The sequence below is a fragment of the Cryptomeria japonica genome, chromosome 9 (genome assembly GCF_030272615.1).
Source record: "Cryptomeria japonica chromosome 9, Sugi_1.0, whole genome shotgun sequence".
Classification (NCBI taxonomy): Eukaryota; Viridiplantae; Streptophyta; class Pinopsida; order Cupressales; family Cupressaceae; genus Cryptomeria; species Cryptomeria japonica.
The window spans coordinates 609,278,764-609,294,166 of record NC_081413.1 but is presented as its reverse complement, the minus strand read 5'-3'; the positions used below and the strand labels follow the sequence as shown (position 1 = coordinate 609,294,166).

The window sequence follows — 15,403 nt, the reverse complement described above, 5'->3', positions numbered from 1 at the left end:
ACTAAAGGCAGAGGCCGTACGGCAACCAAGGGAAATCCGTACGGACCACATGAGGAATACCATACGGTCAAGGAAGCAATATATCAAAAACTCGAAGACATCAGCTTTGAGTTGGATGAAGGGAGTCTCAAGCCACACACCTATGCATCGTACAACCAAGAGAGAAGCACAAGTCTGTATGAAAGAACAAGTCAGAAAAAACAATTCCCATACGGGAGAATGCACCTTGATCAGAATTTTGACTTCTTTGGCCTTGTTCCTGACGTCTTAAAAAAGCAGAAAATTGATGCACGCCATGGAGTTCCGTGTGGGTTTGAAGGTTGTAATTTGCTGCCTCGGGACCCTGCAAGGGGCGTTGCCCCTCGAACCCGCAAGGGGCTCTGCCCCCAGACCCCCGCAAGGGGCGCTGCCCCTTGACCTCGTTGGGGGTGTTGCCCCAAACCCCCATTTAATTTGGCAGGTACACTACAAGTTGGGGTTGTCCAATCGAAGTCGCTATTTGTCATTAGTCTTCCCGAATATTACTTGATGTTTGCTTGTCGTCTAGAAGACGACTTTTTCTTTTTGGGGGGATGATGTTATCGACATAAATTGCCTATTGTTATGTTTGATAATATTTGTTATCCGACAAGGTATTAATTAATTGTATTGAGTGGGTTCTCAGTCTTGGGTGGTTATGTGTCAGTTGGTTGACGGTTGTGTACCTCTCGGCAACCATCAGGTCCTTTAAATATGTCATGTATTGTCAAGGAAGGGGGATGGTATTGTCGGATCTAGTGTAATCCTTGGTCGACCATCTTTGGTCTCTTCTCTGTAATAATTGAATGTGCGAATAAAGATATATTTTCTGCCATGTCTGGTATGCATTGTCATGTACATTATTATTTCCTATACTTAATTTACCAGTTGTACTAGCAAACAATGGGTTAGTCGAATTAACAAATAAAAATTTGTTGTGTGTGATTAAGAAATAATTAGAGAAAAATCCGAATGACTGGCACACGCAATTGAGATTCACCCTTTTTGGGTAGATAGAACGAGAGTGAAAAATTCATTGGGGACTTCCCCATATTTTATGGTATATGGGCAAGAGCTTGTCTTCCCTGTACAAATGAGAATTCCTACATTGAGATTCATACAAGATTACATGGAAGGCAAAGACAGAGTGCAAACAAGACTGACACAGTTGATGAACTTAGAAGAAAAGAGAGATAAAGCATTAGAAAATTTCGCCAAACATCAGGGCGTATTTAAGAGATGGTTTGACAGAAAAGCACGAGTAAAATTCTTTAGGATTTATGACCTAGTGCTGTATTGGGATAAAGCCCATGAAAGAAGGGGAGACCACGACAAATTTGACATACTATGGAAAGGCCCCTATCAGATTGTTGAGATACTGGGAGAGAATGCGTTCAAGCCGAGAACTTTAACTGGTGCGGATGTTCCGTTGCTCGTCAATGGACAATTCCTCAAGCATTACTTCCAACCTTAGGTTTCTTTTGAAGCCTACCCCTTGTATCATAGTTAGAATAGGTTTGCTTTGGTTTGCCTTAGTTTAGGTTTGCTTCTGGTTCTGCTTTAGGTTTTAGGTCGGCTTTGCTTAGGTGTTAGTTCCGAGTGATATCTACTTGTGATGCGAGAGTTGTTGTCGAGACACACTCTACATTTCACGAGGGTTTGTTCAGTCCATTTCTTGATCGATACCTCATGAAGTTCTTTGAATTAGAGATTATTTTTGTATACTATATCATAGGTTGAATCCATATTTGACAGGATTGGAAAAATTTTATTGTATTTTGACGCTAACATCATTTGATTATTATATTTTACACATTAATTTTATCCGAGTTATTATAGACTCTCAGGTGAAGTTGTGACTAGTGAAAAATCTTATATCCTGCTTCAGTGCCATTGTAATTCTCAAACTAGTAAGTTCATTACTTATGAGCCAAAGGAATTGACGAAATTTGAAAGTACGTGAAAATAAAATATAAAAAAAAAAGAAAGAAAAGAAAGAAATGCAAAGAAATGAAATATCTAAATTGGCTAATGGGAATATACGAGTAACTCCATCGGGGCTATAGACGCCTGGCCGGCAGTGGAGCAATATTCATGAGGTTGCAATTGGCCACTTACGAAGTATGGACATCTTACGTAGCTAGTCTCACTGAATCCTTTGACTTTACAATATTCTCGTGAAGGTAATGAATGCAATTGCACACACGTGGATAATCAATGACTAAGTAACTTGATACAACTTTTGGATTCCATCTTTTCAAATGCGTTTTCTAACCTTTTGCTATGTTATGCAAGGATTAATTGAAGATTCTAAGAGTCGGATTGAGTTTTGTTCTTGAAATGTTCTCGAACATTTCCTCCGTGGAGTCACTAGATGTTGTGACCTTTTCACACATCGCCCCATTGCTAATGGGGACCCCCTCTTTTCCGGATTTCTGTGTTGTTAGGTTAGGGTTTTGGCTGCTTAAGGGGCAATTTTTGTGTTTCTCATGCCCGAGTCTCAGAGTTTTGATCATGCCTAGTGTCGTTTAGGGTTTTTTGAGGTTAGAGGATCAAGTTGCAAACGTTGATATTTTAATGATCCTTTTTTTTGTCTAAGTATTGACCTTCCTGAGCGTTAACGTGTTTTAAACACACACGTCAGTGATTTTAAAGTGCCAAGGTATTTTCAGACCTTTTGGAGTTGTTTTCTCTCTCCTAAGGTATTATTCAAGTTGATTTCGCACGTTATCCCGACAAATTTCCTTGTGTTTCACTCAATTTTTGGAAAATTTGCCTAAGTCTAGTTGAGTTTTATCAAGTTTTCCAGTTTTCTAGCGATTTTGAGTGGTTAAAATGTCAAATTCCTAAGGGAAATCCATTTTCTAAGGGTTAAAAGGTCAAAATTCCATGCTAGAGGTTCTTTTCCCCTCATATTCCTAACTACCCATGGTTTTCCCCACTCAAAATCCGGACTACACATGGGTTTCCCCTGAAATCCATATTGGCTATGATTTTCCACCACTGTTTATCCATGCTTGGGTCGTTTTTCCCCTGGAAGCATCAAATTTGACTAAGTGTCGGGATTTCGTCCTGACTGCCTTCGTTTTTCCATTGGGAGTGCAGACTGGAGTGCACACAAGAGTGCAGATGAAGTTGAGGAAGATTCCATGCCTGGATCGAATTTCCACCAGGTATTTGTGACAAGTTAATGCGGATTTTTGTGCAAACTCTCAGTCCATACCCAAGTCGATTTTCCACTGAGAGCAATATGATGTGTTTTGAGTCCGGATTTTTATCCATACTGAGGTCGTTTTTCCACCAAAGAGGTATTTTGTGAATGAAGTGAATTTTTTGAGTGGAATTTTCATTCCAGACTCATTGATTTTCCCCTGGCCTATTTTGTGTGCAATTTGATGAGTTTTAGCATGGATTTTTACCCATACTGGTATCGATTTTCCCTTGTGGGGAATATTTTGACATTTTAAATGATTTTTAATGGGATTTCTTAATCCCTACCTATATCGATTTTCCCCCAGAGGCTCAATTTTGACTTCAATTGAAATATTTAATAAATGAGCCCCTTTTTAATTGTTTTTAAATGATGATTGACGATTATTTAAAATTTAAAAACAAATTAAATCACTTGCAATAAGCATTTAATGTTTTTACCCTTCTAGAAGCAAGTTAGTTTTACCAAACAAGTATATAAACAAGTGTTTTATCCCATTGCTTGTATGGTAAAAGTGAGAGGCAAAAGCAAGTATAAGAGAGGAGTCTCCAGCAATATTTTATTATTAAGTTTGCCAGGTGTCTCCATGTTTGACGATTTTTTTTCTCTCTTATTGGCGAATTTTAGTGAAGTGTTGAAGTGAAGTGTTTGATTGAAGGCCTCTTTTTTTTTCTAGCTTGGCAATCCTCTCCATTGCTGCCATTGAGGTTTATTGCATCCATTTTTTCCATTTTTTCCATTTTTTCCAGATTTTTGATTTTTGGTGAAAATCATGATTTTGTGAAGGGTGGCGATTTTTGGTGTTTGATGAACTTTGGCGATTTTTCCACCATTATTGCTTGCTGTTCTAGATTTGAGTTGCAGATTGTTGGCAAATTGGAGGTGCATTGCAGACATTTTTCAGATTTTTCAAGGATGCCGCCATAGCTGGAAATTACGATTTTGATTTGGCAAGTGTTTGTGCCATTATTTTGGTGAATTCCCTTCACACTTGGTGGCTGCCATCATTCCCTGCTTGTTGATATGTTATAGATCTGAGTTTGTCCTCCATTGTTGCAGCTTGTTTGACATCCATAGCTGGCTGGAAAATCAATTTTCAGACTTATATCTTGTTCCCAGCTATTTTGTGCCTTAAGCGATTTTATCCAGGGAGCTGATTGGAAACATTTTCAATCAATTTTCAGAGTTATCTTCCATTGTTGCAGACCTGAAACTCCATTGTAGGGGTGCTGTCCTCAGAAAATAAATTTTTCCAGCCACCTACTTACCTTGCGATTTCACTTGGGAAGCATTCTTGCTTCATTCTGGAGTTTATTTCTAAGTATTTTATCATTCCTAAGGGTGCTGGTAAGTCTGAAAACTTCATTTCCAGAGTTGTCTTCAAACTAAGTTTTCATTTCCAGCCCTACATACATGCTCAGATTTTCTTGTGTTTGCCTTGGAAGGTTAATTCTCATCAATTTATGCATACCTAGGTGATTGCAACATGTTTTAAAAGTTTAATTTTCAGGTTGTCTTCATATTTTGTTGACCTCCATTGTTGACTACAGAAGGTGTCCTTAGACATACTTTGTGTGAAAACACAACCTTTCCTTAGTCATCATTGATCCGGTATATGAAAGATCCCTAATGGATCCCCTTGCTGATCTGCTGTAATTTTTAAAATAATAAACTATATTTTTCCTGTGATTTTGCTGATGGTCTTACAAAATAAAGAGAAGTTGCAGAATGTTTGGTTTCTTTTTGTATTTTTTTGAATATATAAGCAAGTAATGAATAAAGAACAACAAATAAGGAAGGAAGCTGAAACAAGTAAGAACATTCAATTAAATCAGAATTGATACAAATTGTACCAGACAGATTTCTGATTTATAATATCCAGATTATTCCCTACGCACTGGGGATGTGCTTACATCCAATAATGGCGCCAACTAAAGGGTAGGTGATGAACACAAACCAAGAACACCAGCTATGGCTGAATGAAAGTCTTCACCACTTCTAGCGTAAAGTGTACCTGCTGTAATGGTGGCATCAAGCTGAAACAATCACGCCCCAGCTGGGAAATTCAACCACCCTGCTGAAACCCTCACCAAGGAATTTGAATCTCCACAAGGAATAGCGCATACACTCTGACCAATAATGCCAATGCCAAAAGAATCCACTGCCAATCAATAGCTGAGGGCTACGTCCCAGCCAGTACCAATCATGGGGTTTGCGTCCCAGATTGAAGAATTGCTCTACCAGAGCAATATCGCACCAAACAAGTTTTCAATATGTAAAAGATAATGAGAAATTAGGATTCCTTCTCCTTATATCTCTTTCCTTCCAAATCGAACCCTAAAGATATATGAAAAATGCACTTTAATATAAAGTCATATTTCCCAATATTGGGCGCCCAAGTATAGAAAAAACACCACTTTTTCAATATAAAATAACTCCAAGCACCAAAAGGACCCTAGCAAGTGAAAATCATTTAGAAAAGTTCAAGACCTTTCCAACAAGCTATAACACATGGGCATATGAATCCAGATGAAGCCAAAAACCCCTTATTACTCTGAAATGGCTATAGACATAGCCTTATTTAAAATATTAAAACGCTAACTTAGGAAATATTTAAATATATTAAAAATATAACCCAAATAGCTACAAAAAGCTCGAAACACACCAAAAGCTTGAAACTGAACCTGTCACCTGTCTGTGACTGATGTCGGAAATCATGGATCAACTGGCAGTGTCATCCCTAAAATCTAGGGATGCTCCTAGAAACTAGGAAACACACCCAAATCTCCTGAAACTGAAACCATCTGAAAGGTCATTAATAACCTCACGACTGACAACTGTCACGACCTCCTAAAATTTAGGGATATCCCCTAAAATCTAGGAACTGCTCCTAACTACCTGTAAAGCCAAAATCCAGTCACTATATGCACTGGATGAGTCCCAATCAACCTCTGCTAGCCTACGAGACTGCAATGATAGGCCAACTCCTCCGTCTCTGATGTCCACTCTAGAAAGGGGACATGACAATATACTCCTTTGCACTTTAGTTTGCAGATATAAGTATAAGGAGGTATTAATGAATTTCATAGAGGGTTTTCATACTCTAGCATTGTCACATTTCGAATTTAATTGTTAAAATCTACCGAGAGTGTGGACTATTTTACTGACTTCATGCTTCGATTAAGCTTAGAATCTTTAGAAAGTCGGGAATTTTAAGAATGCTATTTATTTTCCTAAGTTCTAACTTCAAGCTTTGTACAAGTGCGATGTCGAAGTCCGGATTTAAGGAAAGGAAAGAACTATAGAAGATACTGGGGATTGGATTCTATCTAGAGCCCAAGATATCATCCAGATGGAAGGAGATTACAGATACAAACATGCATTTCCTAGACCTGAACCAGATGCAACAACGGATGTTCGGGGTCAGAAATCAAATTCCTTCCCCAGCGTATGTAAAAATTATGAAGAGTGGCATTTTTCATGCCGTTGGATTTCTACAGTCCATACAATGCAGTGAGCTTATCTTGGAGTGTGCACGATGTTATGATCCTCTCACACAAATGATCAAGACTCCTAAGGGCATTGTTATTGCCTACCTTGCTGAGGATGCTATTGTTGAGGTGTTTGGAATTTCACACAGAGAAGATACGAAGGATGCGACCAAGGATGAACGGTACACGAAGAAGATGGATGTGTGTAAGAATATGATAAACAAGGAGAGGATGATTCAGCCTCGGCTTCATTATTCCAAGGCTCCCAAGACACTCATGTGCACGGATTTCAAAGAGGAGTATAGTGACTTAGTATTCCTGCTCAACAGAGTGATGGGGATGCCGCAGGGTGAAATATTCAATGGATGGATGTTCTATTTCATCCAGGATTGTCTTAGAGGGACATTGGTAAATTGATCGAAGATCATAAGTGACAATCTCGACTTTCAGCTGAGGAATGTAGAGCGGTCCAAGTCATTCGCAATGACTTCCTACCTGGTAAACCTACTTGCAAGGTTTGTTTCATACAAAGGATTGATATGCAAAGGAGAGGGCAAGGACAATTTAGGAGTCATGAGTGCTACCCCTAACTGAACATGTATAGAATTGAGGATTATAAGAGAGTGAATGACGTATTCACAATGTACATCACGCGGATGCTGCAAGGCGGAATCCACAGAAGATTGTCCAAGGAGGCAACAAAGCTAATAGAGAAATATGGATCATGGTTTATTCAGTTTCCCACTTTCATGTACCTTAGGATTCATGGGTTTCAATCCGAACCCTACAGGCTTCCTAGGTACCCGTCCAACAAAATGATCTTGTTGGAAGTGGTGAGACAGCTTCTAGATTTTGATGCCATCCAGAGAGAGAAGCATAGGATAGGCATGACATTCCCTATTTCAGTTGGGAAGACGTCGGAGGTTTGCTAGTCTGCCTTAGCCGCCAGCACTACGAGTGAGAAGCTTGCATTCTATTGATTTGCAATCTTCAGGAAAAGAGAAAGATTTGATCCAGATAAGAAAGTTGGAAGGATCAGGGGAGAAAAGTTCATCCACAAAGTAGACATAGAAGATTATTGGGCCAACATGATGGACGAGCAAGCAATTAAGAGATGAATGTGGTCCAAAATGTCAGTGGATTTCATGAGGAAGTGTGGACTTTTCCTCATTCCTAATCAGGTGTTAGATGACAGGGATCATACGCATCCGCAACATGAGAATGAAATGAAGAAGGCAATCTTCTTGCCAAATTGGTCAGAATCAGAAGAGATTGACCTGAATGTATTGATGAGAGAGGTCTTTAGTTTCTCCCGTGCATGGGTAGATATACGGATGAATAAGTTAGTTGATATGGGTGTTCCCCTCACTTATGGCTGGAAGAGTCTACTTCTGAGGATGATTAGAGGACTATCAGTGATGTCAGGTTCATGCAGACGAAGAGAGTCAAGCTCCCAAGAGAAGGAAGAACATGCCAGGAGGAGTCAAGGCTAGAGGGAAGAAGATTGATGAGGTAAAAAAGAAGAAACAAAAGACTATCATTCCTCCACCTAACATTCCTTCACCACCTCTTCGTGTCTCATCAATTAAGGTGATCGAAATAACAGAGCAGAATAAGGAAACCCAACAATGTTCCAACACAGTGATACTACTAGAGAATATTCAGGAGTTACATGCCACAGTGACATTTGCACCACCGAATGAGAATGATGATCAGTTGGGATCCCATACTATCCTTTTGGAAGTTAGTTTGAGAAATGAGATATACGATTTGACCAGGAATAATCCTGATGATGATGTTATCTCGGCATTTAGAGGACTTGATCGAGAAATGTGTCTCGATGATGGTATGGAGATGGCTGTTATTCTTGATTGGCTGATGAGAAGTATGGAGAAAAGTAAGAAAATGATAGAGGTACAGTCGATTGCTAACATTGATGACTACCTAGCTAGGAGTGCTAAGGAGAAGGAACCCAAGAGAGCTGAGGTTTTGTTGTACATAGTTAGAGATGAGACAGGAATGCGGATTGTGCAGGTTGTTGTTCCTATTGCAGGCGTGACAGTGAACATTGCTACTCCTATGGATTTCCAGATCACTTTAGTTGCCCTTGGCCGTACATCAAGAGAGCAAGAATTTCAGGAGGTTGGTGATAACCTCAAGGCAATCGACGCAAGGTTAGATAGATAAATTGCAGAGAAAGAAAAGTATAGAGAAGAAAATATCAGACTTAGAGAGTATATTCCGAGAAAAAGGCGTGAGAATCCCACCCTTATTTCCCCTATTGCAGTTGACCATGGAATACATTCACACTATGAGGCAGCGAGAGATGCACTCTCAGAGGTGGAAAAGTGGATTGAGAGTGCAAGAAAACAGGCGAATGATTTACTTACTCAATTTGTCCAGGCATATGATAGGACAATAGGGCTCGTGTTTAGAATTCAGTATTTGGAGGGAGTTTGGGAAGAATTCTGACCTATTCAGGAGAAGACTATTCCACGCCTCCAGGCTTTGAAGAAGATTCCTAATTCCACCTTGGTCAGTGAGAACATTGTGCACAGTGGAGACAGATACGATTTCCATGGTTGGTATTGTTCCTTGGCCGTGAAAACATCAACTTATGAGAACGCCTAGTCGAGTTGTATGGAGATGGAGGGATTGATTCAAGACATTCAAATGAAGATCCTTGCCTCAATTGAGGAATTATTGGGTGCTGATGTTAGTGATGCTAGTGGTTTACACTTAGCCGAAGTAAGAGACAAGATGAAATTTATGTATTTTTGCCAGTTGGACTCTTTGAAGAAGAGTCAGATAGACGACTTGGTCTGTTTGTTGATTCATGTTCATAGTTCGCAGAAGCTCATGCCAAATTGGGAGAACACTTTAGACGCTTGCTCGGATTCATTGGACGTGATTGATTTACAGTAGGATACCTTGCTTAGCATTTCCATGGAGGAGTTAGATTCAGTATTGGCTAGATTCTTGGAGTATGCTAGGAGAGAGAGAGAGATGCAGGGAGGAATCTTTTAGGAGATTCCCTATTTGATGACTAGGTATCTTTTTATTGGTCCATATGTTGGTGGCGCCATTTTTTATGTAAACCCTAATTAGGGCAATTGTAGGGTTTTGTTGGTATGATCTTGGCCATTGATCTTGTGTCAATCTTGGCCATTCATTTTGTAAGAGACTATATATACGTCTCCTTATCTCTCATTTGTAAGAGAGAGTTTTGGTAGAATTGTTGGTATATGTTGCAGCTATTTGAATCATACTCATTGTTCAATTGTTGGTGATTTTGCTCTTCAAATGTTGTCTTTGCATCCATGGTTCTCAATTCCTCCAAGTTAGATTAGAATTTATTTTCATGTATGTTAGATTGAGTGAAAGATTTGTTGAATATATTTGTGTGGAATCCTTAATCCATACTACTAGCCTCTTGCCACTGGTAAGTGCGCCTTGTGTGGTCAACTAGAAATTTGTGTAAGCTTAACTTCAACTATTATGCGTCCCTTGACAAGCATCTTGGATGGTGTCAACGTTTGATGGTAATAGTTTAAAATCCTTAAGTATACCTTAGACGATTGCACTAAGCTTGTCTCAGTACCTGTTTGTGAGACCTTGCCTAGTTTGATTCCACTAGATTTGTTCGTCATTTCCTATATTCCTAGGCCTATAATAGATTTCCTGAACCCTATTCCTTTTGCTCATTTTTTTTAGTAAGAATTAAGTCTGGAGCTTCATTGATAAATCCTAAGTTGTCAGTATACCTATTCCGCATCTTCATGATCGAAGAAGATAATCCAAACATTTGCGTAAGTCCCCAAGTGAACACAACAATTCACATCGACCATTGAGTTACCCACTCCTCAAGACCTGACACGTAGAAACCTTGGAATCATTTTAGTTGATCTTATCCTTAGCATCTGAGGTGATTTTGTTCAAGAGAGGGTAAATTACCTTTGGTATTTTATTCTAAATTGTTATGTGCATAAAACACACATCAACACATACCTACCTTCCCATGGAAAAATGGAGCATCAATACAAGGTCACTATTGGAGGAAGAGCTTGTGGGATGGGGCTAGAACCCACAACATTTTAGGGATAAACACAATACTTTGTAGGCCCCTCAAATGGAAAAAAGACAATACACACAAACTCATTAGGCTAAGATATCCAGCTAGATTCCTTTTTGAAGAACACTCATATATTGATCAAATGCTTGTTTGATGCTTATATAAAAGACACTTCTTTGTTCCTAGTTACTAGTAGTATCTATTTAGATTTATAACTTGGTTCTAGTATGGACTAAAGTTTCTCCTTTTCTATGACTTTGTTCTAGGCTTCAACCCATATTTTTTAAAAGCTCTAATAAATCATAGTTTTTTCAGCCAAGCATCCTTTGTTTTACTTGTCAAGGATCTTGGCTTGTAATTTGTTAGCATTTGAAATTGTTGCCTCAATCATTTGCAAAATATGTGTTTTGCCCAATGGGCAGCAACAAAGTCCACTAGATATTTGAGGATATTATAATGTCATGTCCCCTTTCTAGAGTGGACATCGGAGACGGAGGAGTTGGCCTATCATTGGAGTCTCGTAGGCTAGCAGAGGTTGATTGGGACTCATTCAGTGCATATAGTGATTGGATTTTGGCTTTATAGGCAGTTTGGAGCCAGTTTGGAGCAGTTCCTAGATTTTAGGGGGTATCCCTAAATTTTAGGAGGTCGTGACAGTTGCCAGTCGTGAGGTTATTCATGACCTTTTAGATGGTTTCAGTTTCAAAGAGATTGGGCTTGTTTCCTAAATTTTAGGAACATCCCTAGATTTTAGGGATGAGACTACCAGTGAATCCTTGATTTCCGACTTCAGTCACAGACAGGTGACAGGATGATTTTAGGGTTTGTAATGTCAGTTGGGCATTTTGTGGCTATTTGGGTTATATTTTTAATATTTCCTAAGTTAGCGTTTAATAATTAAATAAGGCTAAGTTGTTAGCCATTTTGGAGTAATAAGGGGATTTTTGGTCTCATCTGGATGCGCATCCTATTGTGTGATAGCTCGTTGGAAAGATCTTGAAATTCTTTAAATCTTTCTCTTTGGTCTCAGGGCAATTCAGTGAGCGGATTTCTGTCTATGGGGAAAAAGGTCATTTTCTAGTAACATGACCACTTTAAAATAAGAAATTATAACATTTCCACTAGACCACGCCACTTGGAGACAATTAGGGTTCGATTTGCAATTGAGAGGGGTTATAAGGGGATAGGAGCTTCATTCTATGATTATCTTTTACACATTTTACATCTTGGATTTGAGATTTGGCTCTGGAAGAGCTTTTCAGCATCTGGGACGCCAACCCCAATGCCTTGCCTGTTTGGGACGTAGCCCCCAATACAGTGGTTTGGATTTGTTTGCAGCTATTAGCATCTTGGAGATTGTACGGCATTCTTTCTGGAGGTTCAGCAATTCTGACAGAGTTCAGCGTGGGGTTTGGGGTTTCTAACCAGTTGGGTGTACTTGGCAGCCGTACGGCTGTACCTGGCAGCCACTTTCCTTCCCACGTGCAGCACTTGGAGGGCTGGAATCTTGCCACAACTTAATTCCTAGTTATGTTACTCTTTCAGCATCCAGGTTGGAATTATTCCTGATTGTAATCTTCCTGAAATTATTGGAAATCTTCATCTGGTCAAATATTTGATTTTATATTCAGAAATCTGCCTTGAATCGAATTTGTTTTGGCTGTATATGAACTTCATTTTCAATACTTTGTTCATGTACTTGTACTTCATTATTTACTTGTTGAAAAATCATCAAAATACAAAAAGAATTCAACCCTTCTGCAACTTCTGTCTATTTCTGAAAGAAAATATTAATAAGCAGGAAAAATCAATTTAAATAAATAAAAATTACAGCAGATTGGTAAAAGAGATCCATCGGGGATCTTTCATATAAGAATAAAGAAAGATAACAAGTGAAATCCTAGGTGGACTAGATATGCAAAAGAAAACCTAGATGACACTATTTTGAAATACAAATATGCATGCACAAATTTCTAAATAGATTGTGGATAACAAAATTATAAATCCACAAATGAAATAGTGATTTCTGAAACAAAAAACAATCTCATGAGATTACACAAGTTAAACTATGAATGGTGAAGTAAAGAGAAAATACCACTCAATAAGCAAAGGTGAACAGCTATGACAACATGCCAAGCTAAGATGACCAACTAAAACACCTAAGAAAAGCAAAAAGTGGGGGGTCCCTATTTGCAATGGGGCGATGTGTGAAAATGCCAAAACATGTCTCTTAATGGTTTTCTTACAAGTAATGAGAATGCACATATTGCTAAACCAGTCAACGGCAATTAAAAGTGTCATAACTCTACTCTAATCAACATAGTCCATGGAGATGTTTTCTTATGATCTTGTGGGAACTAGTTATCGTATATATACTCCCAAATTTCTATTACTTGTCTTGCTTGTGCTACAAAAAATGCAGCCTCTTATGAACTTAAATCTGTCTTCTTGCATTTTAGGCAAATAGACACGCTTCTACAGATTTGCCAATGTCTTGGCCACTCCAAAGTGTACATAACTGTAGGGTAACAGTTCTTGTGGCTCACAATGCTGACATACACATGAAATTATTAAATCTTGCCATGCGAAATCCACATCTGAGCATAAAAACTATGTCTAGCATTATCACAATTTCTCCTATATTTCAAAATGATATAAAACAGACAAAAATCGATGGATACTAGGCCTTGAATAAAAGAGCTATAGTAAGTTCCTGATGAAGTGATGAAAAGAGGACAAAAACCCCCAAGGAATCACTACAACTAACTCTATTCTAAACTCGCCCTAATGCAGTGCATTACACATTTCAGAGTGACAATTAAGAAACTAATCCCTCCAATGCAGACTTCTGTAATTCTATCCAAACAGTGAGGTCTTACATGAACAAATCACAAAATAATAATGACAAAACTGGGAGAATTGTCCTTCAAATCAATCTACTGCCCACTACAGTAGGCTTCCAACCTCACAATAAATGATTAGCACTTAATGAAAATTAGAATGACAAATATCATCATAAGGTCAATAAAATTGAAAATGGAATCATTGACCTCATTCTGAAACAACAGCATAATGAATTATTTGGTACTTATTTCTTTGCAATGTTGGTCAGACTGAACACAAATTGTGCTCTCTCCAATAACTGTCCATAGAGGTGCCATAGATTCACTAGGGTGCCATCTCTTATCAATATGGCAACCACTTTTACGAATGCAAGGAGTGCCTTCTAATACAAATGTCCTCAATAAATCGGTTAAACACCACAGGCTGTCACTTTAAAATTACTAATTGGTTTTACAAGGTAACTACTTGGGTTGTAACAATGTGCTAAGTGAGATCAATGAAAATCCTTTTACTGAGCATTGAATTCATGATAACTGACATTATAGTAGAGATTAGATCCATGCAATTATATAATCCATGAATTGGTTGAAAATCACACAAGAGTGAAGCTTTTTGGTACAAAGCAGTACTGTTTCACCTTAAACTCTGTTAGATAGTTTGAAATGAAATCTAGAGAGCCTGAAAAGATACATGCTAAAGATGTCATAAAGTTACCATGGCAAATGTGTAGATTACAAATATGAATGGTCACTTAATAATTGGCCAGAAATAATAGATTGCTAATGTGTCAAATTTCCTTGATATCAGGATTCATAATTCATAAGTGTGTCTAACTTTAATGACCTTGCAAGGACTTAAATAGATATGAATAAGTGGTTGTGCATGTGATGGGAAATTTGCAACATAGATGATCTCTACAAAATGACATAAATGTCTATTTTATTTTCCAAAAGCATCTTGAAATGATCTCAATATCAAAGTGCATTATGTAACTGCATTTACCTCTCTGAAAGACGCTCTAAAAACAATCGGTAAGTTAGTTGAGGAGCAGCTCCAACAAATATTCCACCCACAAAGTGAACCACTGCAGATAGATTGCCTTTATTTGGTCTCAATACCCATGCTCCCTGTAACCAATAATCATTCACACTTGACAATGTGTTATTCAAAATTTAAATAATTATAAATAAAAAAATCTTTTCTTTTAAAACTAAAAATGCAATTAACGCCCATCTAAAGAAATTTCAAATTAGAAAGTACTAGCACCTGAAACAAAAATAAAATTGTTAGCCCTAACTTGTTTCAGAAATTCTCAACATTGGAATTTTAATCCAGCTGATGCTGCTTGATCCAAGATACTTGACACTGTTTGGAAAGCCATTCCCAAGCAGCAAAAAGCTTCACTTAGGGGATAGACTTCTGCATATAGGCATTTTCAATCCTCATTTCTTGGATTGTGACCATCCCAAGTTTGTTTTTAAAAAATTCTAGCTTTGTGCTCGTGCCCAACATGCTTGGCAATGGACACACTCTTTCTTCATACCATTCATGCTAGAACCTTTCAATTGGAATATTGTTTTGGTTGGGGTTTCTAACTTGTAACCTACAAAATAAAAACAAATATGACATTTTCTGCATTGAAATTCTCTTTCAGATATGGAAAGACAACATGTGCAATCATGAAATTTAAAATTATTTTATTCAATTGTTAATAGGTTATTGTAATGTCCCCTTCTCAATGATGTGCTTTCAGTGGTCCATTGGCCT

General features: G+C 38.2%; 1 protein-coding gene across 3 annotated transcripts in view; it reads right to left on the bottom strand.

Annotated features, from left to right (window-relative positions):
* Nucleotides 1–15,403, bottom strand: part of LOC131039282 (uncharacterized) — a 240,790-nt gene that overhangs the window by 114,834 nt on the left and 110,553 nt on the right. For all 3 annotated transcript variants that reach the window (XM_057972155.2, XM_057972094.2, XM_057972020.2), the window contains one exon: nt 14,639–14,763. In XM_057972155.2, coding sequence (XP_057828138.1) covers nt 14,639–14,763 — 125 coding nt within the window. The remainder of the gene's footprint in view (nt 1–14,638; nt 14,764–15,403) is intronic.